Source organism: Falco peregrinus, chromosome 3 (genome assembly GCF_023634155.1).
Source record: "Falco peregrinus isolate bFalPer1 chromosome 3, bFalPer1.pri, whole genome shotgun sequence".
Lineage (NCBI taxonomy): Eukaryota > Metazoa > Chordata > Aves > Falconiformes > Falconidae > Falco > Falco peregrinus.
The window spans coordinates 63,211,887-63,238,551 of record NC_073723.1 but is presented as its reverse complement, the minus strand read 5'-3'; the positions used below and the strand labels follow the sequence as shown (position 1 = coordinate 63,238,551).

General features: G+C 38.8%; 1 protein-coding gene across 4 annotated transcripts in view; it reads left to right on the top strand.

Moving 5' to 3' along the window:
* Nucleotides 1–26,665, top strand: part of SPIRE1 (spire type actin nucleation factor 1) — a 127,476-nt gene that overhangs the window by 88,902 nt on the left and 11,909 nt on the right. For 2 of the 4 annotated variants that reach the window (XM_055799400.1, XM_055799398.1), the window contains exons 5-10: nt 4,599–4,682; nt 5,756–5,920; nt 12,062–12,148; nt 12,534–12,663; nt 16,233–16,274; nt 23,366–23,529. In XM_055799400.1, the coding sequence (XP_055655375.1) occupies nt 4,599–4,682; nt 5,756–5,920; nt 12,062–12,148; nt 12,534–12,663; nt 16,233–16,274; nt 23,366–23,529 (672 nt within the window). The remainder of the gene's footprint in view (nt 1–4,598; nt 4,683–5,755; nt 5,921–12,061; nt 12,149–12,533; nt 12,664–16,232; nt 16,275–23,365; nt 23,530–26,665) is intronic. The other 2 variants (XM_055799401.1, XM_055799399.1) reach the window with 1 other exon arrangement.

Genomic DNA, 26,665 nt, shown 5'->3' with positions numbered 1-26,665 from the left:
TGTCATCTTTGTTCTGTTCTTTTAAATCACGTTGCCTTTCATTTATGTTCTTTCTAATGTAAAAACATAATTCATTCAGTCTGCCTGGATATATTTCGGTCTGATCTGTATAAAAACATAAACATACAAATTCTGATTAAGTACATGAGTATAAATGAAATTTTCTTTCTTTTTTTCCTAGTTTCATGCCATGCAAAGACTCAATTGAAAAACAGTTAATTAAAAGTCAAGTGTTACTTTCCATTTAACATGGCTATATTGGTGTATTAAATGTAGAAAATATGATAATAGAGGTAGTTAATAGATACCTAAAAAATGTTAATGGCTAACTTATTTGGGAAATATGGTCATTAGCCAAATTACTCTTAATAGTCTTATGACTGTTAAAGCTGTTAAATGCCCTGCTGCTTGGATTTTCAGAAAGCACAGCTGAAGAAATAAATTGATTCACAAACTCTTCTGTTCATAGCTTCAGATTTGCCTACACTTCCAGGCTTCCAGTGACTCCACTTCTGCAACTGTGGTGTTGTCAAGTTTGCAGCCCCATCGTGATCTGTTTGATCCCTCAGTTTAGGAGCTTTAATAAGGGAAAAGGCTGCTGCTTTGGTTTTGTGGGAGTTTTGTGGTTGGTTGGTTGTGATTTTTTTAAAGGCGTTCTCACTCAAGAAGTGTTACATGCACTTGGTTTGAGGGTTTTTTGCCTCTTCTTAAACAGTTACATTGAGCAGCATGGTGACTATTGGCCTTTCCAGGGCTGATCAAAGTGCATCGACTCACACCACCGCATAAGAAGAACTTTGGTATCCACTCGAGAGGTTTTCAGGGACCGATTTAACTGATCCTATTCCCATGTTTGAATCAAATGGGGTTTGGGTCTTTTCAAAGAACTAGAGTGATGCTGCTGGCTAAGCCCTTGGAATTTAAACCCAATTTGGATAGCTGAACATATGTAAAAGCAGTTTTCCCCCTGTGTGCAGGTTATATATTTTTAATTGAGCCTAGATATACAAGAATATTTTATTAGTTTTGCAGACAGCAGCGTAAGAATTACTTGCATCAGTGAACAAATGATTCCTGATTAAGAATATAAACTAGAATGAGCAGTAGACTGTGTTCTGCAATTCGTGAAAGGCAAGTCCAGATCCAGATTCCTGAGAATAGTCTTCATTAAATCATTGCATTTTAAAGAGCATTTTGTGGAATCGAGTCTTTGACGCTGTGCTGACAAGTGTCTTATATAAACTCCCATCTGTCACCAAGCACAGGAGAGTGCATCTCAAATGTGGGACACGCAGCAGCAAATCAACTGCCTGCTTTTAATAGTGCAGCAAGACGTTTGAAGACATTTGGTATTTTTATTACTAGCTTTTCTCACAAAATGCAGTTCTTTTTGAAAAAATGGCCAAATGCTGTAATGGTTTAAAAAAAGCCAAAGCCGTTGAAACTTCCTACACATCCAACCCTTATTTCCTGAATGAACACCCAGGCTGCATTAGGGGAATGGGGTCTGTGGTATGGGTCTGAGGTTCTAGGATCGTTTAGAAAAACCCTTTCAAAGACTCTTCTGCTTTCTGAAATGGAAATCCATTTGGGCCATGTATTTATTATACTGTATAATAGCTTTTCTTAAGCCGTTGTCCCAAGGGTAAGTACAAGTGGCAAGGCTACAGCAGCTGAGGTTGCTTGCAGGTTTTGGATCACTGTTAAGTTCTGACAAATGGTCTATTGTATTTTAGATGTGTTGGTTTCTGCAGTTTACAGTTGAAACAGATGCTGAAACCCACTGATGCTGGCTGGGGGTGCTGGAGGGAAATTAAAAGATTTCATTTTGTCTAGAGGTCTAAACATAATCATTTGTCACAGTGAATTTATTCCTTCCTAAGTAGCACCTGACAGGTGGAGAAGAGCTTAAGAGGCCTTCCTAAGCACTGGCTGCAAGGATAAAGCACTTGCTGTTTTGTTTTCTCCCCAGACCTCCAAAGCTTTCTAACTTATATAGTGATGGACATTCCTTTCCTTTCTACTATTCTCCACTGACTGCATGATGAGCTGTGTTTAGAGGTCTGAGCTGGGTGCCAGGGAGGTGAATTGACTGTCCCTATGAAGTGGGTGTCTGTGTCAGTATAAGGGCAGCACCCAGAGTACTCAGCACTAGGATGAGGAGTAAAAGCAGCCTGTCTTTGCCAGTGGCCTGTGCTTGTATCAGCTTATTTTTATCATAAAACTGCACTTTGAGAGACATATCTCTTGGCTGGCAGGTTTTGCTCTTGCAACTCTCCAGTGCGTGGTAGCCAGCATCACTTACAGCTGTGCTTTCTCGGGTAGAAATTCCCCCTCTAGCTATGTTCCATGTTCCAGAGAAACTAATTAGATGATTGCCTTATTTGGAAGATCTTTCAGCTATTCAGGGTTGAGTTTTTTCCCCCCCTTCTTATTTTCTGCTGTTAAGAAAACCAGGTTGTAATCTTTTTAGCTTCATGGAATATTTATGTCAGTCAAAGGCATCAGGCTTTGGGCGTAAACCAGCCCGGTAAACTGTATGGTAGGGACCATGCTTGCTGAGATGGGTAATTGCCGCAAATCTTACTGAACAGTCAAGTAAAAGTTAAGTAGCTGGAACACCTTAATTTTTTAAAAATTAATGTGTACCTTCTAGTGTGGAAAGGAAGAGCAAATCTGACAGTTGTGAGCACATTTACTGTTAGTGTTAGCTTTGTGATTACAAAAAGGAAAAGAAGAAAGTATAAGAATGGTTTTATATTTTGCAGTTTTTCAATAAATGTTAGCAGTTTGCAAGAAAGCAAGTAATTTACAGTTCACAGACACTGTATTTGAAATTATTACGTCAACTGTATGATACAGGAAAGAAGAAACCCTGGATGGCAACATACATATAAGCAAGGCCTTTATATTACTCGTTCTTACCGTTTTTCTGGGGTTTTTTTCCCTTGGAAAATAATGATTGCCTGTAAGTGTCAGACTGACTGCTGACCGCCGCGGCAGGACCAGCACAAGTTTCCATAAAGACATTCTTTCCCAGTTGGGTATCCTGAGGTGATACTGCAAGTCATGCTAAAACATTTCTGCATTGTCCCATGGTGTATTTGCTTCTGTAGTGTGGGTGATCTATCGATTTTTTTAGGGTCTTCCTGTAAATTACGTATTTTATTTTTTATAGGGCAATGGTAGTATTTCTTGTTTGATATGAAAGCAAGTGTGTTACTTAAGACAATAAATAACCCATCTGCTCTCTTTCCAAACCCTTTGTGGTAGCTGACTCGTATGTGCTGTCTCTGTGACCAGGTTTGGTCGGTACTTGCGGTCTGTTGAATGTGCAAGTTAAGCACTCTTCCAGTGCTTCCATTTCTTCCACTGAAATGTTAGTAGTTTTGGAACTATTTCAGGAAATCGTTTTTACAGAATACTATTTTTAAGTTTTCTGGGAAGCTCAAAAGCTAAATTGAGACTGATGGTTCAGTTCCTTTAAAGGAAGAGCTTGAGTGCTTAAAAGTGAAGAAAAGACTTTTGATAAATAAATAACACCTGTTAGACCTCTGATGTATTGCTTTTGTCTCATAAAATATCGGAGGATTTCATTATCCATTTTGAATACATTAGTGAGTATTAGAGAACAGATGAAATTAAACATTGTTAAAGATTTCTTGGAAAACTCTGTAAAAGTGGAATCGCATATTGAGAATTTGTTTGTACTGCTGATTTCAGAATATTTCAATACAGAAGTAAACAAAAAATAGCATTTTGAATATGCAGTAGTTTATGTGTAGAAGAACATGTCTGTAAAGCCACAGCCTTCTAAATCTTTCACTTGCATTTTTCTTTGTGCAGGCTTGCCTATTCTTTGTTCTGCTGTAACTTCATTTTTTCATATTCTTGTTAGTATAAAAGCTTTTTTTTGCCTCTTTGTAGACAATATTTTCCATATTTGCATCATCTGATTTTGTTCATAAATAGCAGGTTTTACCTTTGAAAGATCTGTTTCTCTTCCTTGCATGGTTTTGTTACTCAGATTTCAGAGTCTATAGCCACGTTACACAGACTTCTTAATTGCAATGTATATGCAAGTCTGTCATTACTTGATTTAGAGGGTTTCTTACAGTTTATTTCTCCTCACAACTGACTGTCTGGGAATTTCTTCTACAAAAATGAGCTGCCTTGAATTCAACAAATAATAGTAATTTTGGTATGAATGGGATCCTTACCAAGTCAGTAACATTTTCTGTGTTACAGCTTAACAGACCTGGTAGGTGGTTGGGGTTTTTTTCTGTGCATAGCCCAATTTTAGGAATATTAAAATTTCTATGTATAGTTTTTCCTCTGGCATGCTATTATCTGAGGTACTTTCATACTCAAAAATTAAGTTTTTTTTCCCCCCAGCATTTAAAGTCCACCTTGTAATTAATGGAAATATATTCAAATAATATTTCAAGTTACTTTTACAGTATTACTATTCAAGTCATAGAACATAGAGTAGAATACCCAAACAACATTATTCAATAAATGTCAAAAAATAAGCTTCAGTTTTACTTGAGAGTAGCGCCAACATTCATTTATTGACTCAATTTTCTTTTCAATGGCAGAATTTGAAGAAGATTCAAGAAATGGACAAGGAGGCAAGTGATGAATCCAGCACAGATCTTGATGACTTAAAAAATGCTGACTGGGTAAGAAACAATGGAATAGTGATTCAGTATCATTACTAGTATTTTATATTTCTTCATAATGCTTACCTAAAGTTCTTTGGTTTATGTTACAATCAGCGTCTGGGATTTTTTACGTATGAATTAATAGTAACTCATGACAAGTTGGAAATAAATGGAGTCTCAACCTTTCTTTGCAGACACATGAAACAATACAAGTATCCAAGCATTACATTTTTTTCTTTAGACTGTTTTCATGGAGAACCTTTTGCAATTTAAAAAGACTGGACACTTAGACAGATATCATGCTGACTGCCTTTCAGATGGGCAGTCAGGCAGTAAGCAGAGTCTCCAACTGAGTTTCTCCAACGGTGAAAGAAAAACGTTACAGAAAAACTCTTAACAGAAACTAGCTTGGTTTATTTTCTAGTTACTATTCTTCCTAGTTCATAGAGGATTATTATGAGTTTCTTAGAAAGTACTTGATTTCAATCTCCCTATCTTCTATCCATCACCTTTTCTTCCTCCTCTTCAGCTATTCACTGCCCAGAAAATGAGAGGGAGGTGTTACTTACATGGGGCTTTTACAGGCAGAGCAAGAGGAAGTTTAGTGCTGAGAAGATATTGCTAGACCTTAGGATTTGGAGTCTATTCCAAAACTTCTATTTGAAGGACAACTGCTGGGAAATTTTGCAAGAAAGTACTGGGCCTAAGGGAAACAAATTTTCGCATTCAATCGCTGTTTTAATTCACGTACTATTAGCTGTAAGTCTAGAACTTCCCTGACATGCTTGCAGTATACTTGAAATGGAAAAATGGTGTAGGAATTTCAGATGCTTTTTCTTTATTATCTTAGACATGAACATCACCTGAAGTGTGACTCTGCGCTCCTGATGAGTTGCAACAAAGTTTTGTTACATTCATGAGGGTTAAAAATAGGCTTATATAAAACAAAACAGGTTTTGGTTGATTTGTTAAAAATAAAATAGTACAGCTGTAGATATTTGGTGGTGTTCTGAAAGGGGAATGAACAACTTCGGTTTAATCAGAGTTGGTATTCAAGGATAAGGTATCAAATAAAATTCCTCTCTTTTCAGGCTCGTTTTTGGGTACAAGTGATGCGAGATTTACGGAATGGTGTTAAACTTAAGAAAGTTCAAGAGCGTCAGTATAACCCACTCCCAATAGAATATCAGCTCACACCCTATGAAATGCTGATGGATGATATTAGGTCCAAACGCTACACCTTAAGGAAAGTCATGGTAAGTCAGGAGAATCACTACAATCTGTCAAATCTGAAACGTTCTTTTTGGGTTTTATTTTCTTTTCTTCTCTTTTTTTCTGAGGACCTTGAAATTATGATTTCATGTAATGTTCGTGGGTTTTATATGGCATCTTGACATAGTACATTGAGGGGAAAAAAAGAAACCAACAAATGTTGTGTATTTTGTTTTCCATATGTCAGGCATTTAAAATTCTGAAAGACATACCTATATATCATATGCTTGAACAAATGACTTGTGTTCGTTTTATGATAACCTTAAGAGTCATATCAAAAGTCCTGTCACGCTTTCCACTGAGAGATTGTTTTAGGTTTTTCTTATTGGGGAGAACATTTATCTTGATTTACAACATAAATTTTGCAATTCCAGAATGGAAAGTGCTACTGTGTTGTTACATGAGTGAAACTGTGATGGGAAAGGAAAACCTACAGTGGTTGAAAACTTATATTACCTACTACCTATATTACAGTGGTTGAAAACTTACGTTAGTATGACCTGTTAGGAATTTTCAAGGAATACGCTATGTAAAAAATGTTAAATCTACAATTTGTAGAAGTTGAGCTTAATTGTTTTCAGCGTATCCTATCACTGCTTTCAAGTCAAGACAATATGCCAAATCAAGCTGGAGAGTGTTGATGGATCTCCTTCTCCTAGATACTCGTAAAGGTGCATGTAAAATTGACTTGAGGCATGCTTTTTGTAAGAACTCATTTGATATTTACTGGTGTCTCCCTGTTCTTTCTTTCCTTTTGGTGTATATTGTGTTCAACATTAAGATGTTCTTCCTGATAAGCTAGCAACTGATCTAAAGGGCTTCTTATCCCTAGTAGGACTTTTTAAACCCTTGTTAGAGACATGTGTTTGGTCAGTGTCAATATTTATACCTTGCACTTACTTATCTTTGCCTGGTTTTGGTTACAGTGGAAGTATTGTCTTAGAATATTCAGTGATCAAATGCATTTGAACAAAAGCAAATGTATTTGCTTTCCTGCCTAAACCTCACACAACCTTTGTTAGTGAGAAAGCCGTTGTTCCACCAGAAAAATTCAGAAATGGGTGTGTGGAGGGAGACAAGAGAGACAGAAAGCATGTAATTTATTCTATCAGAGATCATTAGCAAAAAGAATAAAAGAGGAAAAAATTGGAACAACTACATGGGGAGCAAAATGCCTTTTATATATGAGCTAAAAGTACTTTCCTAATCAAGATCTGGATTAGACTATCAGATTGTATTTGTTCTCTGTGGCAGATGTCGCTTAAATGTTGAATCAGTAGGTAAAATGCATACCCAGGTAATGATGTTATGTCTTTCTACTAACAATTCAGAGAACTGTGCTGAGTGTTCCTACTACCCACTGCAAAAGAGGAACATTCTCCTGAGGATCTTGATTACTCTATGCGATCAGGATGGTAGTTTTGTTTGAATGGGAACCCCTAGGTCATCTAATTTTGCTTTTGTCAGACTAGCCTTTAATTCATCTTCTACTGAGCAAGCTCCTGCCTCTTCAGAAGAGATTTTCTTCATTATATGGTAGGTCTTGGAGGCACAGCTGCTCCTGTGCTCATCCAGACTGTTGCTGTGTATGAAATGCCTGCAAGCATCTACTTTTGTGCTGCTATCTGGTCTACTAGGTAGATTGTCCAAAGTGACCTCTGGGCATAAATATGAATTTTGATTACTATCACCTGTGGGGCTGTCTGTGATGCAACTGCTGGTACAGCCTGACAACTGCTAATGATATTGTGTTAGAAAAATAAATTATTTCATATTAGAAACCTTAAATTCAGTAACTTGGATTCTGCTGCAGGGTTTGCTTGAAGAACGTGCAAAGCATGCACAATGATAAGAGTCCAGCTTGACATGAAATGTGTGGAGCCTGAAGGATTCACATAGAATTACAAGTTCAATTAGACTGCATAAATACAGCATCTTCTAGCTGGCTGTCATGGGTCAAAGTTGATTGTATGTATTCCCATCAGAGAAAACTGTTGCAGTTGTTGAGAAGGACAAGAATCCTAAATCTGAATTTTAAGGCAACCTGGGAAAGATGGATTATGTTTCTTTCTTTCACTCAAAACAGATGTTTGGCAAAACTTTCCTTAAAAACATTTTTTGCTTTAAATTTATAGATACTATTTTTGGACTTGGTAGCTTGTGAAAATGCATTTGCTACTAATGGGAACAAGAGGTTAAACTTTTTAAGTAAATGGGATGCACCATGGAGTCTTTACTGTTCTTTTTATTAATATAATGCTATCTTACTAATACAAAGCAGAGCTGCCCCCCAGGTGGCTGGTGTGTGGGGCTGTCCCTCCCCAGGGGCAGGGCCCTGCACCCCCTTTGCTGAACTGCATTCGGTCCCCCCCGCCCAGCTCTCCAGCCTGCCCAGGCCTCGCTGAACGGCAGCGCAGCCGCTGGGGTACCAGCCGCTCCTGCCAGGGCTGTGTCACCGCCAGCCTTGCTGAGGGCTCTGCCCCTTCACCCAGGGCGCTGGGGAGCCCGTTGGACAGGGCTGGGCCCAGCGCTGAGCCCTGGGGAACCCGCCAGCTACAGGCCTCCAGCTGGGCTCTGCGCTGCTGGTCACAGCCCCTGAGCTCTGCCATCAGCCAGCTCTCGATCCGCCTCACTGTCCCCTCATCCAGCCCGCACGGCCTGAGCTGACCTCCGGGGCTGTTATGGGAGACAGTGTCAGAAGCCTTGCTGCGGTCAAGGTGGGCAACGTCCACCGCTCTGCCCTCATCTACCCAGCCAGTCATTCCATCATGGAAGGCCATCAGGTTGGTCAGGCATGATTTCCCCTTGGTGAGTCTGCTTTGACTGCTCCTGATGACCTTCTTTTCCTCCACATGCTTCAAGACGACGCTGGTCCATCATCTTCCCAGGGATGGAGGGGAGGATGACCAGTCGATAGTTTCCTGTGTTATAATACTTTAAATCCACAACAGAACTTTATCATGAGCTGTTCTGAAAACGATTGTAGCATGCACCCCCAGTCTCAGTGTCAATGCAATTTAATTTTAAATGAAAATTTCTTGATAGAACAAAACAATGTCAGTTTCATGTTGCCTATTATTTAGAGATAGCATTCTCCTACTTAATGCTTCACCTTTTATAGTAAGACAAAGAAATGGCTGAGGAATTTGAATGTCAATGATAAGTGCTGTATTTTTTGTGAAAGTCATGTGCTATGTACTTGTTTGGGATAACCATTTTTAAAGCTGGGTCTTCAGCCAAAGTTTACTAACTACCATTTGCAGTTGGTTTTTTAACTGCAAATCCATATTTATATATTAAAATGTGATAGTAGCAGGTTGTGAGTAGATGATTACATGGTAATTCTTCTGTGCTTTAGCTGTTTAGGTCTCTCAAATTTCTGGCTGATTTTTGTAATCATTGGTTATGCTTTCCCCACACTGCCAGTTTAAATGCATACTGCTGTACAAAAGCTGGTTTACATGAAGACTTAAGATGGTCTTACAGTGTTTGGAGATACTTACTGAAATACGAGTTTGCAGTTGGGGCCAATCTGGTATGTAAAAGAAAAAAACAAAAAGATTATTTTATTGGTTGGGTTTTTCCCCTCTGCATGTATCATGGCTACATCTGTACAATATAGCTATAATTTAGACTTTAATCAAGAGCCATGAATTTTAATTAATTAAAAGTAAGAGATGCATGTGAAATTGCTCATTACAGAGCAAGTTTGAGTAAAGAAATACATCTACTGTGGACAGAGAGGATGAAGCTTCCTTTTGGTGTTTCATATCGGTATTTTGTTTGGGCACAGAGTACAAGAAGGTAGGTTCTGCCTTCTGACACTCCTGCTCGTGGCTTGTTGGCTGTGAAACATCCGCTTGCTTTGCCACCAGCTCCCCATGTATCCTGTGGAAAATCACTTAAGCAAATCTTACATTTTTCCTTTTCCAATCAAATAGGAATACTAATACTAATTATACCCTGGTGGCATTAAGTCAGGGTGTAGAGTGCCCTGAGGTGAAAGGCTCAGAGCCATGTATTATTTATTTCCTATTGTCATGCAGAGGGTTGTTCCTAAAGGCTGGAACAGGGATTATCAGTTTACAAAATGGCTGTTCTGATGGTAATAACTCTCAGCTTCAACTATCAGCTTTGACATCTGAAGAACAGTAACTCAGAGAAGAGAGACTTCTCATTTCATTAACAATGCTGTAAAGCAGGCTGGCCTCAAAAAATTGCTTAGTCTTTAAACAGAAGAAATCAATCACACTACTTTGGAATAATTTCTCCTCATCATAAAATGTCAAAATACCATTTAATATAAACCTTTTCAATTTTAATTTTTCTGCAGTATTTTTAGAAAGGTGATGCATATTGCTGAGTTTAGCAGCTTGGTGTTTTCTGCCAAGCTATATGAAATTCATTCTAAGAAAGCTAAGGGGATGGGGGAACAGATAGAATCTGGACCGTGTCTGCGATAAGACACCTCCAGAAAGAGTCCCTGAGAAAGCAATGAAATGTTCCCCAGGAGGGACTCTGCGTCTGCCTCCTTATCAGGGAAGGGATGAATCCTCTCCGGGAAGCTGTCGTTCTGCCTCAGCCTGGAAACAGGGCATGTCTGAGGTGTGCAGAGCTTATATGGAAGCTGCATGGCATTAGTGAAGTTCAGTTAGTGATCATATTCAGGTGACCTTATAAGCATTTGAACCCATTTTTCTGACAGCAGCATTCATTCTGGTTAGCAAAGTGTACATGTGATTTGACAAACCAGAGCTGTGTCTTTATATATATTTTCTGGCTACAGAGATTGTATGAATAGAGTCTTCCAAAGAAAAATAAGCCAACTGACCCTCAAAAAAAAAAGAAAAAAGAAAAAGAAAAAAAAAAGAATAAAGAAAGTCCTGAAATTTGGGACACTTAGGGCCTAAGAAAGATAGTGTCATGGGATTTTCTGTCAAACCGGAGGACAGGGCTGATAGCCAGCTACCCTGTAGTAACAGAAGTACCAGAAGGATGTGTGGCATAGGATGCTCTCTCATTCCTGACAGTGTGGTTGGTCACTGTAGTGTATGAAGACTGAACCCGACAGGTGGAATTTTTAAGAAAATCCATACACTTATTCCCATTTACAATTTATAAATTCTTCATATGATAGGAAAACTTCTATTAGCTTCTTTTATATTCTGCACATATAGTGAATTGCTGGCTCTTTCCTGTGTTGTCTTGTATATAGTCTTATGTTTAAATGGGTTATCAAAGAAACATACTGTGTCTCTGGAGAAAACCAGACAAACAAGCAAACAATTCTCACCCAGCCCTTAGATATATAAAGAAATACATGATTTACAGCGAGGAAATGCACCTCCTGTACTCCCAACAGCATGCCAGGGCATTCTAGTGATTTACTTTCTAGACATATTGACAAACTGGTTTACACTTGAGTAATTTTTCGAGCACAGGTGGAGAGGTAGCTATGAAATCATGCTCAGGGCTTCCCTCTCCTGCTGGAATTTACTCATGAGACCTCTTCATGGTCAGAGCAGCAGAAACAGGTGGTAAAGACAAAAGAACAAAGGGAACCAAGTTTTCACCCAGTGCTACAAGCAAATCATTGGTGATTGCGCCAGGTCTAGCTTTGCTTTCACATCAGTGCTTGGGAGATGGTAAGGAGATCAAGAAAAAAGAGCATCCATGTTTTCTCAGAGGCTAAGAAGAGAGTATTAGAGACTGTGTAATGGTTGGCAGTGACCCACGATTCAAATAGTTGTTCTTAAAAATGCCATTGGCAAGTTTTCTTCCAAGCAAGATATAGTCTTCATCTGCATTCTCCCATAGACACGATTGCAGCCTTGACATTTGATTTAATCATTTCAAAATCCTAAGTATTGCTGATTAAAGCTGCTGCAGTTGTGGTTATTCTGCAGCTATCTGCAAAGCTGAAAAGCTGTTATCTACATTTTTGCTTGCCTGTGCTCTGCATATGGATTGTTGCTCTGCTCAGGACTGGTGAGTTTTATGTCAGGTGCAGGTGTCAGAACACTGCAAGCTCTCTGTCAAGGTTGTGAGTTTTCAAATTTATCTCATCGTCTGTGTGAATATGAATGCAAAACATGGAAATATATATTTCACTTTCTCCTTTCCAGGTCAACGGTGATATTCCACCTCGATTAAAAAAGAGTGCCCATGAAATAATCCTGGATTTCATCCGATCACGACCTCCATTAAATCCTGTATGTAATCCAGTGGGCTTCATTCCTAAGAAAAATAGGGCTTTTTAAAGCATGTTTGGGTCCAGGGAATATGTTAAATATTATGTTTTCTGACATGGGCTTTCAAAAATACCATCTACTGAATATAGAATTCAGTCTCTTAAAAGAACAGTGTGTAATACCTTGTACCTACCAATTAATAGCTGTTAAGACCAGCAGCACTTTATCTCTGGGAAATCATGATGAACAGGGGAAAAATACAATCCTCTTTCAAATTTATATGAGTTTTACAATTGAGTGCAAGTAAAATCACATCACAACATTCCACACTTTTTTCTAAAAAAGTGTGAAAACTACTTTCAAGAAGTACTGTTTTATGTAAATATGATTATCTTTATATCTCGAGGCCTCAGCAAGAAAACTTAAACCAACCCCACCACGGCCACGCAGCCTTCATGAAAGGATCCTGGAGGAAATCAAGGCAGAGAGGAAGCTACGTCCAGTCTCACCTGATGAGATAAGGCGTAGCAGGCTGGGTAAGCACATTGCTAGTTCTTATGTGCAGCATCCACAGAAAACTTCCCACATAAGAAGCAAAAATATTAGTGGTGTCTGTGCAGATATCATGGAAGGTAAAATTATTCTCATCCCTTCAGAAAAAGAAAGAACCTGTAGGCTTTGCTAGGGCTATGCAATCTTTGTGCTAAGTTATATTTAAAAATAAGATACTCTATGGCTCAGCTTGATTCCCTTCAAGTTTTTAATGTAAATATTAGATAAATTTAATGGCATTATATTGCTTGTTGCACGTGACAGTTAACGTTATATTTGCTTGGAATGGAATAGGTATTGCTTCTCCCCAGTGCAATATTCTTACGTGTCTGCAGATGTTCTTTACATGTCTTTTTAGTTCATTTTATTCTGTTTCCTGTTGTTAGCATCATCAACTTCCTTAATTTAGAATATGTTTTTATTTCTTTGCTGAATCTATTGCTTTTATTTTGAATCTAAGTGCTTCATTTTCTAAGTTATGGTACATGTGTTTGTATATATTTTCAGTGGGTATAATTCAGACTTGCACTGCAAAGCATTTCATTTCTGCAGTGTATATTCAACAACCCACTATGAAATTATACAAATATTATGCCTTCCAGTGATCACCAAGTTGCATTAGTTCAATGGTTCTGAAGACAAAAGCATGACAAATACAGTCTTACATTGTGACTTACATCTCTTTAAGAGCACGGTATTTATCTGTATCAGAAAAACCGAGCTAGCTGGATTTTTGAAGAGCAAAAGTGGCATCTTATGGCTGATAAGCATGAAATAATCCACATATATACTCCCTGTTGTGGCTTTCTGCAAAATATTTGTGCTTGCCACATGTGCTTGAAGGCACTGCTCCAGATTCAAGTGGGTTGTGACAACCCATTGTCTCTGGAGAAAAACAATTTCATCAGTCTTGCTTTGTTGCATTGTTTTGGAAGTGCTCAGTAGAGTTTGGTGAATGCTTGGGTGCATTTTTAAAAGCATGGTGCTTTGAATATTGTTTCTTTCGGCCTTCCAGTTTCTGGTTTGGATTCAGTTTATGCTTGCTGTATCAATTAATGTTTCTAATAGGCCTAGACATTTTTCCAAATGCAGGATGCTTGTAAAAACGTGGAATGATTCCTTACTTTTCTTTCAAGCATTCAGTTTCAGTATTTTAAATGTTCTTCATCTGGGAACTATCATGTCCTCTCAGGGCTTCAAATCTGATCTAAGAGACCTTTAAAATTTCTGATATAAATGACATTAAACCCATTTAGTAAACAGTTTCCAAAACCAATGTTAAATTTTGGAGTATTGCTGGTTAGGACTTCCCGGGCTGATTTCAGGGCACAGCCTCTAATGAGGGATACCTGTCTTCCACCAATTCTGTGTTTTTGTTAAAGAATTAAATTTTTGAGTTTCAGAACTGTGGTAAATCTCCTTCAGTCCAGTGAATTGTTTAGATTAAATGTCATATTACTGGAAGTGTAAAAGAGGATGCATGCAAGTTTTATTTCCCAAGTGTGTGTTTGCTGCTGGCATGAAGATGAAAAAAGAGCAAAGGCCTTGAAGGTAGTTTTTTCTTATGTTGAAATATGAGGTTTTGTTCTTCCTCACATTGAAATGATTGTTATTTCCAAAGTTCCTTTTAGAATAAAGTGTGTTTGTGCAAAATTGGGAGTGGAGTAATGCTAGTGACATTCAATATGTTACAAATAGATCTGTTGTATAGTTTAAATGACCACTGAATGTAATCTAGTGTAACAACATGTAAGGTAATGAGGTTTAAGGATTATAAATCTAATTAGAAACACCATGTGGGACACATGCACCATCTGGACAGAAATATTTGTTGCTATTAAAAAGAAAAAGAAAAAAAGAGCATTAGAGTGAAATATTTGGGAGTATAAGGTACATTGAAAATGTCCCAGTGTTATTCTTTGTTGCTCAGTTTATATCAGTCAAGAGTATAACTACACTTGACTACTGGGGTGAGGGGGGCTGTACTCTTGCTGTTCCTCCTCTGCAATGTGGGTGGACCTATGGCACTTGTTCACCAGCAGCCACAGGCTTTGTCCCTCTGCTCTGTACAACACATGCGTACAGGTAAGATCTTTACCCTGAGCTGCCACCAAGAAGAGCCAGCCTGTGGCTGGCCACTCTCAATCTAAAACTTTGGGGTTTTTGGTAGCTTTCTCACAAAGGGAGAGGTTTGAGTCAAGGAACTGGAGTGAGCTTTCAAATGACCTCATTAAATTATTGATGTAAGCTACGGAGACAAACACAGCCTTGAGGTACATGTCCCATTAAAAGCATGGATTTGTGACTCAAGCAAGTTGAGCTAATGGAGCTTGGAAAAAACTTTGTTTTGTGTACATGTTTTATCAACCTTCAGTTAGAATTCAGCATTGGCTGGTAAATACCCTTATGCTTTAAAATGTATTTGCCTTTATGCTGAGTTTGGACAGGGATTTAGATACTCTTTCTGTAGCCGTTTTCTGTGGCTGATGTTGTCTGGTTAATGAACTGCAGGAAACTCCCAAATCTGTCTCTGAGTGAGCATTCTACTGTGTTCACCACGTAGATTTATTCTCATGAGCGAAAGTTGTCCCAGCACAACCTTTTTTTAAACATCTTTTAATGCAGTGGTATGTATGGGTGACAGGCCTTTCATACCAACTTGCATGATTATCACCTGTCAAGTAAGACAGATAAGCTGCTACCAGTTTTGACGTGTTCTTATACATTCTTGTTGCTGGGCTTGGCCTGCTTACGGGATTAGTGCACTAAAATTTTGTTTTCAGTTGAAAAATATTTTGAGTGTCCGCTCCCTGAATTACATTGTTTAATTGGTAATATAGGTAGGTCTTCCAGAAATAAAGAACATATGACCACTTTCTTGTCTAGGAATGAAATGGTTAGAGGCCCAGAAAAAAGAGGATAATATTATGGATAGATTTGAAAGGCTAAGTCCACCTAAGGTTTGCAAAAAGAACAAGAATCAGCACAAACCACACTGCGTTTGGCCTTTTCGATCCTCTTCAAGGAAACTACTGCTCAAGCTTAGCTTGAGTGTCTCTCTTTATTAGTTTAATTATAATCATTGGAGATTATGCTTTAAAAAAGTTAGAAATATCTTTATTTCAGGTCACTGAAACTTGTGTGAAATGTGGCTTTGTACTTTTGAGATTTTTTTTCAGCCCTCCCCCCCCCCCCCCCGCCCCCCCCCCCGCTATTCCCTTTCTCTCTTTCATGGCATTTTAATTGAAAATATTCTGTTTTTAAGGTACTTGGCTCTTGTTTTGGTATTTGATTTATTGAATTCCAAAAATCTCATTCTACAACTATACAAATATATTTGTAATTGCTCTGTTTGCAAGTCCTGTTTACGCTACTGTAGTTTTCAGACTTTGAGCTTTACTACAGTAAAGCAATAGTATGTCTGACACATTTTGGATTTAGGCAACAGAATCCAAAATGTCTCAAATGGAGTAAATCTTTTGGTTTCATTACCCCTCTGCTTTTCTAATAGTTGAATCATTTTCTTTTTGTTGTTTTTGTTTCTTTTTTACAGCAATGCGGCCACTTAGCATGTCACACAGTTTTGACTTGTCAGGTAAAAGTTGCAACAATACCTGACGTGGTTATTGTGCTTATTGTGAATTTTGTTCCATCTGTTTGTTGAATTCCCATTTAAGAAAGAAACTTGAAGGGATTCTTCCAAGATATGGTCAGTTAAAATAAAAATTAAGATAAATTACTTATTAATACCTACATTTCCCTTGCCCCAAAAGGATGCCTCGATATAGGAAACAACTGTGTTTCACTTGAAATAGAGTGCTGGAATTCTGTTTAAATAAATAATCAAAATAAGGTGGCCCAGAGCTATTCCAAACTCTGAAAAAGATTGCAGAATACAGTGTCACCTTCAAGACCGATTTACTTACTTATTAATATGACCTTTGTGTCTTTACACTCACTTCTTGACTAGACCATCTTTTGTAGTACTTCATTTCTCACGAGGATCCAAAACCTAGTTTTGAACTTGTCTGCCTTTCTAGATGTAATGAAATATACCTATGAATACTAATCTAGAAAGGAACTCAGTTCTACTGAGTGTCTTTACGGTCAATGCTTTGTGAGTCATGAAATCAAAGACATTCACTCAGAAGAGGCTAAACCTTCCTTCTTTACTGGTTAGCAAAAGAAGTTGCTAAGGTTTGCTGGTAATAGCTGATACAGCGGATTTGATAACTGACCCTTCATCAACCAGCTAATACAAAATCTAAACTTTCATCTTGGTGGGCCATTAATTAGGACGTTACAGCACTGAACGTTAGTAACTGAACGTGTTCTACTTCAGAGACAGCAATGTCAAGAGAGAGTGTGTGCCTACTAGCCAGAAAATAAATTAATTCCTCCCTCATTGTACACTAACTTTCCAGGATTCTCAGGCCCAAAGACTCCGTCATTGAGGTTGGAAATACTCTACATTAGCCTTAAAGGTTTGTCTGCTGAGGAGAGCTCTTATGCTAGCTGTTACCTAAGTTCCCCGAGGTGACTTCCAAGAAAACAGTCTCCAAATAAATCTATGCTCTCATTTTGTGAAGAAGCAGCAGGAGCTGTACCTTCCCCCCTTCTTTCCACTTGCACAGGAACATCTCATCCAGAACTTCTGCAGAGTTTTCATCCTCTGTGTTTCTCTATGTACCCATTAACCTCACGTGGTTATTTTCCCCATAGTAAGGCATAATCTGAGTGAAATGCTAGCATATTGTGAAGTAGAAAGACCGTATAGAACTTCTTCCATTACCATAATATAAAAAAATGCAGTAGTTTTTATAATACGGGAGCAGAGTTCACAAGTGACCTGTCTGTGAACATGGCTTCATGTTTTGGCTGAGCCAAGTAAACAGCTTGCCACTGTCAAGAGGCAAGGAGGGGCTCTCACTGCTGCCTCTCCTCCCCCAAGCTCCCGTGTAAGTCCCCCTTCTCCTTTGTGCCAGTCCTGCTCATTTATTCCCCAGATGATCTGGTTAAACTTATGTCACCCAGAAAAAAATACTTACATTTTTTTATTCAGGTTTGTTTTCTGCTTTTTTAGTGATTTAAACCTACTTACTATCTGATCAGATGATCAGAGAGCTGGCTGAGGGCCTGTGATCATCATGGGTGGATGGGGTAAAGGAAAAGGCTCTCTCCATCAGACGCGGTGGCAAGCTGTTAATCAAGCTCAAACCTTTTTGTGACACCTTATACATATGATGTATTGTACAGCTACTACAGCTGTCTGGTGGGATTCAAATTATATATGTATGTGGTATCATGTTTTACTCCACTGAAAGCTGAAGAGGGTCCCCAGGGGTTCAGATAACACCACAAACAGGCAAACTTCAGTTTTCAAAAAGTATTGCTACTTTCAGATATGCCAAAAGTTCCTTCAGTTTTAAGACTATAAAACTGAATGTGCCAGTGACCAACAAAAGGAGAGGTTCAGATCTGTCCTACATGTGTCTGCTTCTTCTTTTGCCTTTTATTTCTAAGAATCCTGAGACATCCTCATTTGTTAAAATCCAAACAGTATTTTGTAAAAGCTCCCTTCATAATCCATTGTTTCATCACCATGTTTTTATTTTAAAGAAATGGTTTCATAGCAATCTATATTGTACTTGGATTTGCTCTTTTTTGACTGACCTCTGAAGAACTCTTCCTGTTTTCTTTATCCATCTTCCAAATGTGATTGTTTTTATTTTTTCAAGTCATGTGGTTCTCAGCAAGTAGTATCATATGGCATGACTGAGTGATCTGATAAGTTGTCTTCAGAAGTAAATTCAGGATGATTAAAACATTCCAGTTAGGTGGATGTGAGACACCAAATGAGCAGTACAAATGAATTAGATGGGTTGGAATGTCGACAGTAAGCAGATAAGCAGTACTTCTGAATGTTGTTGCTTTGCGTGCTTTTCATTTTTCCATTATTTTGGAGGCAGGGAACTATACTGTGCTTTTATCACTGTTTCCACATACTTGCTTTTTCACTGCTTTCATTACTCTCTGCTTGATGGAATTGCTGTCACAAAAAAAACCACAAACCAGCTGAAAAACAGAAGCGTTTCCTGCTAAGTGCTAAAGAGTGGGGGCAGGCATATATTATGCTTGCTATCTGCGACTGAGAAGATGCAGACCAGTTCTGAGAAGACTTTTGCTGGCACCAAGCTGGTGTAGTTGATATGTCACCCTGGCTTGGCTCCTCATATCTGCCTGCTGTTACCCTGAAGAGAAGAGGAGGGGGGTGCCTGGGACCTCCTTCTACACTGCTGTTCTTACCGGTAGAATAGAAGGAGCAAGCAGTAGCCGCCTGTAATGAGTAATCTGAGAGGTACTCCGATACCAACAAGGGACAAGGCAGGCAATTGCCCACTTCCTCAAATAGAAAAGCAGTTTAAAAGCAGCTTAATTTCGATGCACTGTGTTGAATGCAGGTCAAAAGATCTGTCATTCCCACTCAACACTCAAGCTCTTACCTCAAAGCTGTATGCATGGCTGCTTTGAAGTTGTTACTACAGAAACAGTTTGTACATTTGGGGAGCAGGGACCAGGGGTGTTGGGTGCAAGGAGAGAAGAAAAAGGAAAGTGAAACATTTAAACCCAAACTTTGCGGGGATTATTCCTGTTGTTCCCAACCCCTGTGAGGTGATGTGTATCTGTTGCCTTTACATGATCTGTGCCTCAGACCAGTGTGAGGAAAGAACTCCACCAGGTCCTGGTAATCTCTCGATTTAGGTAACGCAATAATAAATGTGATGTAAACACCAGCAAAACACCGGTGGTTTGCTGTGCTGATTTATTAGTTCTCAGGTTTGGCTTCAACATCTAAGTCCATTGAAAGGAACAGTATATCTCTGTTATCCTTATTCATTATGTAATCTTTCCCAGTGTATTATCATCACCATAACTACCAAAAAGTAAATCAATATTAACTCTGCAAATCGATTTTAGCCTTCTTTTAAACTCAGTCTAAAAATGATAAGGTTGAGGAGTACATTTGCTGTATAGAACAAAATTCGGGTTTCTGTTATTTTGTAAGGAGAGCTGGTTAGGAGGCAGACAGCATATGGTTACATGACTGCTGTGGTTTGCACATAATCCTACATGTAAATAAAGGCTCATTTCATCTTATCCTAGGGTGGGTTTCTTTTGTCTCCCCCTTCTTAAGGCTAGTCAGGGAAGACCAACACAAAGATCAAGTAATCAAAACAAGACATTCATTTGCCTGTTGTAATGATAGCTTAGAAGCTCAAAAAAAACCAAACATACTCATCCAGTTTGCAGGTAGTGTTCATTGTACTTGCTGCATGAAAACATGGGAGAAATGACACTCTCCTAGTGTGTCTGACTAATAAAATCTTAATCCCAGACTGTTGCTCACGCAAGCCTTTTTTTAATATCATTTGAATCATCTTCAAAACATTTAGATGTTCTATGAAACTAGAGATTGTAAACCACTATCTATTTAAAAAAATAGATTTAGGGTTTTGTTTCAAAGAATTGTCCATTAATTTCTTCTGCCATGCATTTTCATAAGCAGTAGTGTATTGGTTATTTCTGACTCATTTATTGTGATTAATTTTATTTATGATGATGTACAATTATTTGCACCCAGTACTGTTGCTGTTGTCTGAGTACATCACTAAAATAGCTTAAACAAGGTAGTAATTTTTTGGTCTGTATCTGCTAACAAATTCTGCTTTTAATTTTGGAACAAGTTGGTTGTTTTTTTTGAAATCTTTTTGCTGAAACTGTACAATTTCATTATGCTTTCCTTAAATTATGGTAATCCATTTATTCATATGTATCCAGTACTGTTAAGTGCGGTAATGATAAACTGAACTTGAGCACTGTTGACAAAACAGATTTTATAAATGGGATGATTTCTTACTTTACTTTTTTGGGGGGCTTTATTCTTTAGTGCTTGCAAGTTGTAAAAACTCCCTATTTATTTTTTTTTCCTTTAGAGGAAAGAGTGTTGATAAATGACTTTTCCTACTGAGGAGTCCTTCAAAACAAATACTAGGTTGGATTGTCTTCTTGATTCACCTAATACTTCTCAGGTATTTCGAGAAGACTTATAAACCAACATAAGAACAACTCAACAATATGTATGAGCAAGTCATACATGTGTGAATTTAAATAACAGTTTAGTCTTTGTAGATGGTGACTTACTGCATCGGTTACCTCCAAAATGGGTCAGAAATTTCCATTCTGGGGCCTAAAGAAATATGGCCTAAATTCTTAGAAAACAAAACAAAAAAGCCCCAAAACAAACAAAACCAACAATAACAAACACAACCACCACTACCCCAAATAACACAAAAACAAAATAACAAAGCAAACAAACAAAACCAGGACAAAACAACAACAAAGCAACCTAACAACAGGAAACAATGTATGATGTACCCTGGATATCTGTTCCATCACCTCCCATAGTGCTAGGGGATGTCTTGTGGATGTTCCCTTCTCTGTCCTTTCCCCAGACTTATCAGGTGTTTTTTTATTTTGGAAGGAAGGCAATACTGTTGGCCATCCCATCATTTATTCTCCCAGCAAGTCCAGCAGTGCTTACAGGCCATTCTTCACCCTCCCTACCATCAGGCAGGGGAGTCACCACTCAGGAAGTTTTTGGGAGAAGGGACACCACCTTTGGCTGTTGTGTTGGTGGTGCTGGAACTGCTTCATTGCGCAGTCTGTTCAGGAACCACCCTGTGCAATCAGAAGACAAATCAAAGGTTTTTCTGTTGCTCATTCGGGAAGCCCTGAGCTTCTTCAATCAACTGCATGCCAGCTAATTATGAGGTCTCAAGAAGTGGTATTGGCAGCAGGGAGGTGAGGCAGCTCGGGTTTTGTTTTCCTGCTGTTGCTTTCTGGGATTGTCTTGAGCAGCTGTTAGAGCAGGAATGCATTTGATGTGGAGGACGCCCATGCTGTACTCACAGAAATCTAGGAGGGGAAAAAAAAACATGACCTATAAGCCATAGTGCTAGTCAGGACACCCATTAGCAAAGCCTTTGAAGATAGGAACTAAGGGTTAGAGAGTCTTTGATTGCAACTCTTTGTAGGGAGGACCTGAAGGCAGTAACACTGTAGTGCACAGATTCATAGGCTTGGAATGTCACCATGACTTTAACAGTCCAAATAATCACCTTTTCTTACGCTCCCAGTTAAAGGCATGATTTATAGAGCAACTATAATACATCCCCTCTACTTTCTAGCTCAGTTTCCAGCATTTAACAATAACCTAATTCTTTAAAATATATATTGATTTAACTTATTCCTTTTCTTAATTCCTTTTCAATAGCTGCTCCAGTGAGAATGTTGTAAAACACACCTACAACTGCAACTGGGGCTTTATCTACACTGTGTAGTTTTGGTAGTGCAGGAACAGCCTTTATCGGTGCAAATTTGTTGTAGCAGCTGTGACTCTGTCTGTTTATACCAGGGCAACTATGTAAGTAACTCCAAATGATGTGTGAGTGCTTACATTGTTGGCACCAGGAATATCAGGGTGATATCATTTCTCTGTCATAGTCCTCCTGATAACCTAAGGTACAAGTCATTTGACCTTCTGTGCCTCTTTTCACCACATATAAAAATGGGAATAATAACTCGTTGTTACCCTAGCCTTAAAATACCTGGAGGTACTTTGTTATTACAAGACTGGGGAAGGAGTCCTGTAATTACATGGGTAGAAAACCACATTTGTAGAAAGGCCAGATGCTTAGGCGTACATGCAAATGGGAGATTAAAAGCTTCTCTTCCTTTTCCCTCTGACATAATTTTCTTCAACTGGGATACTGCACTTTGTACTTTTACAGGGATAAAACTGATTTATCAGACCAAACTCTAAGCTCTCCTAAAATATCAAAGCCTAGGTCATTATCTTAATGTCTAAGCTAAGCTGGGCTAAGCACAGCGGACCCAATGCTTACATTATCCGAGATGCATCTTCATTGCACACTGGCAGAAATCCCAAATAATTTGCTCAGTGGAGTTACATCCTTGTAAAACTCAGGTAGATGAAAATAGAGCTTGAGTCTCATGTTTGTGCAATTACGTGAAGATTTGACATCACAGATGTATTTTTAATACAAATGACCTTGCAAGCCTAAGAACTGTGCATGTTTTTGATGAACGCTAGTTGTTTAGCTCATTTTCATTACTTTTCCTTTACACTGCACAATGAAGTGTAATTCTGTCCTCACTGGAAAAACTAGGTGTACTCCTGCTAAACCTCCTAATTTCTGTGTGGTGTTGTCTTCAGATTCACTGGCAACCCACTTGTCCAGATATGGTTGTGCATTCTTCTGATACTTGTGATATAGTTAATTATAGACTATGAGTTGAAGAAATAATATTTTCAGGTTTAATACAGGATTTTTTAAAAAAAGTTGATTGATGTTGGTCTGAGGCTGGTTTTTAGTATTCTGCACTGTTGCTTTTTCCACTGCTTTCATTCTTTCATATCGCTTCTGTACCACAAACCATTGCCTGTACTTCTCTGAGCAATGTATTCCTAAAGTAAATTAATTGCACACGTATAACTACCACAATATTTTTTTTTCCTTTTGTGTGTATTTCCTTGACAGTAAGATTTGAGAAGGCAAAATAAAAACTAGGTCCAAACACCAATTGTTCTGTTTCTTTTGCTAGATGTATCTACACCAGAGGCTGGAAGAAAATTAGTGGATGCCTCTGTAGTGAACGGTGGCCTGGCACCACAAGGAAAGCAGAATGGGGCCACACAAGTGACAGTACAACGCAAGAGACTCCTTAAGGCTCCCACGCTGGCTGAACTCGACAGCTCAGATTCAGAGGTAAAAATTCAGCACACAACTTGCTTGTCTGTTTGTCAGAATTGTGTCTTAGTTCTTAATTTGCTGATCAGCTGAGAAGTGACTTTGCAGATTATCATCTGAATTTTCCATGACTGCCTTTTCAGCCCACAGAACTTTCAAAATATTAGATCATACCTCAAAAAGGAGAATATACTTTTAAAAGGTTAAATGCCAGTTTTGGCCTTAAACCCACTATTTACTTATTTTTCTAAATGCCCAGTATCTGTCCACTATGTGTATGTAGCAATTAGGCTTTTGGGAATGCAGGCAAATGTGTTGCACCCTTCTGGCACCCATGCAGGAGCTGTCACTAAAGGACTCAGATGTGAAGCCAGCCTCACTGTACCAGCTGTTAAATAAAGAGCATCAGCTGTGCCAGAGTATGGTGCAAATGTCAGTGCATGGATTCGCTATATAGGCTTGGGAAGTAACACCCAGCAAATGTTTCACAGATAGGGACAAGCAAATGCCACTTAGATGGGGAAACAACTTTGAATCCCAAATGGGGAGTTAAAAGATTAAAAAAAAACAAAAACAAAAACAAACAAACCATAAAAAAGAGAAAAGCTTAAAAGAGCTCCCCAGCTTAAAAGCTGCATCCTCAAGAAGTAGCACCAATACATCCTTAAGAATGAGCTCTGTCTTTTGGACCAGTAGTATTATTGAGTTTGGACCTTCCTGAAAGTTAATCTGTCTGGAAAGCACATGCAGGCAGGGTTTATTCACAGAGGCTAATTTTAGCCTGAGGAAAGCAGTCTTCCCTGACTCTTTCTCTCTAGTAAATAGGGAAGGAGGGGTTTCCTGACAGGGTGCTTACAAAGACATCTAAGCTGAAAGATAGGAAGCTGGGGAGAAATACATGTGGGGAGAAATTTATCTCTCTGCATACTTTCTTGATCTGTGAAAGATTGGCTCTCTTTATATTAGGGGTTATCCTGTGGGTGACTTGTGTGGGTGCATAATTTGGTGCATCTATTCTGAATGCAGAAGAGATTTGCATTCTGAAATCTCTCAGCAGTCTTTAAAATTACAATAGAGTCTATGTGAGGTTTTGTTAATATGGATGAAGCTGGGAAGGGTGCAGGAATATTAAGACCTGTCAATGACAGTTGGATCTTGAACTTACAGCTTCCCAGCTTATAGCTCTCTGCATCCGGAAGCTAATGCAGCATTATATTTCACATGGAAAAATAAGCAGAAGTCAGTAAAAGAAAATTCTGTAAAGGGAAACATGAAGTGATTCGTGTAGGAGGGAAAAACAAGATGTCCGACTGTGACTATTGATTAGGGAGCGCTCTGTAGGCAAGCAATTCATATAGTATAAGCTCTGGAACATACAGCAAAAGATAAATTAAAAATAAAACAGCCATACTGAGCTATCACAGAGAACAGATGCTGCACTGGTTTGAGTCAACAGAAGTAGCTGGTGAAGCAATTAAGACGATTAAGATGCTCGATGGTGAAATTTTCTGAGCTGACGAAAGGAGTGGGACATAGAACATTTGAAGTAAGTGAAGATCGCTCTGTCAGTGTTTTATTTCTTTCCTTTTACTTTGTACATAACACACAGAGGAGAGTATGTGTTGTCATCCTGATCGCCTATAAATGACTCGGCCACCTCTTTGCCTGCAATTTGAATTTGGCTTAACATATTTAGAGTTACTCCCTGGGTGTTAAGTTTTGACAGTGTTATGCCCTAAATTACAAGCTGCAAATACCTGCAGTGCTGAGCTCCAAATGAGCTATGAGGCAGATGCATTTTCTTCCCCCTGCATCCCCTTTGTTCTTCTCTCAGCTGTGTTGCGATGCAGCCTGTGCCCCAACATTAGGGGTGGAAGGCCTGATACAGCCCTGTGCCCATTTGCTGGCAAAGTTGAATATTGTACAAACCAGTCCTGCTTTCTGTCCTTGGTTTTTTCTGCATCTCCATTAGAATCACAGTTTCAAAGGGGAAGCAGGAAGTGCCATTTTACTTTGTGTGGGTAAGAGAAGTAGCAAACTAACTAATTTTTGCTACAGATACAAAAATGGTATCTTCCTAATGAAGCTACAGCTATCTGGACAAAAATCATGTTACTAATATATTCAGATGTTTTAAGGTGATGCCTTTAAATTTGCAGCTTTCTCAGTACATGTACAATTCTAATTGTTTAGTCTGCTGTGGAAAAGTGCAGATTTTGGGTTGATCCAACCTCAAATGTAAAATGTCAGATAGTCTACTATTCATAAAAATGAGCAGCAGAGTGCCATGGTTATGTTTTTTTAATTGACAGCTTGCTTCATTCTTTGTCTTAGCTTGTTAGCATCTTTGGCAATGGAAGAGTTATCTTCCACTCTTCTACAAAGTGTGAAGTTCAGTAGTTCCCTTTGTATAGGGGTTATTCTTCTTCACAAAATTTAAATGTTTAACACTAGACTTGTGAACATTGTTGCACCCCTTAGAAGGGGTATCAATGTATCCATTGTCTTGCAAGTTCTCCAGTGGTCTCTTGAGGCAAACATGCAACATGAAAAGCAGTGATATGCAAAGCTATCTTACCTAGCTCTGTAGCTATACTGTACTGGTTTCTGTAAAAAAAACAGCTGATGTGCTGCTCAAACTTCCCTAGAAGCTTCCTGTCGCAACCGGTTTGCGGGGTCACACTTGGTACGTTAAAGTGAATGTGTTGTTTTGGGATCTAAGCTGGTTTGAGTCCCTTTGCAGAATGCTATGTTGTGGCATATACATGGGAACAGTGTACATCACGGTGTCCTCGCATACAGTGCGTGCCCTTGGGCTAAGTATAAAGACGGAGCTCCTGATGGGAGTTTGTAGAGGCCTCTCTCCTGTGATGCATGGTGCTCATTGAGATGATCCTGCCAGCTTTTCTCTTCCGACTTGCTGTTACAAAAGACAGCAATCTTTCAGCCAGTGGAGGTTTTTCTGCTTATGATTTATGTAACTAAGGAAATCTGAGAAAGAAGGTCAACCACTTGCTGGATTTTAGAGCAGGTCACTTGTTTGATCTGTTAATCTTAACAACTTAAATGATGTAAGTCTCCTTGGTTAAAAGCATTCACATTAGAGCTAAAGAGCATTCACACTCAGTCCTTCAACTCTGCTCCTTTGGGAGGC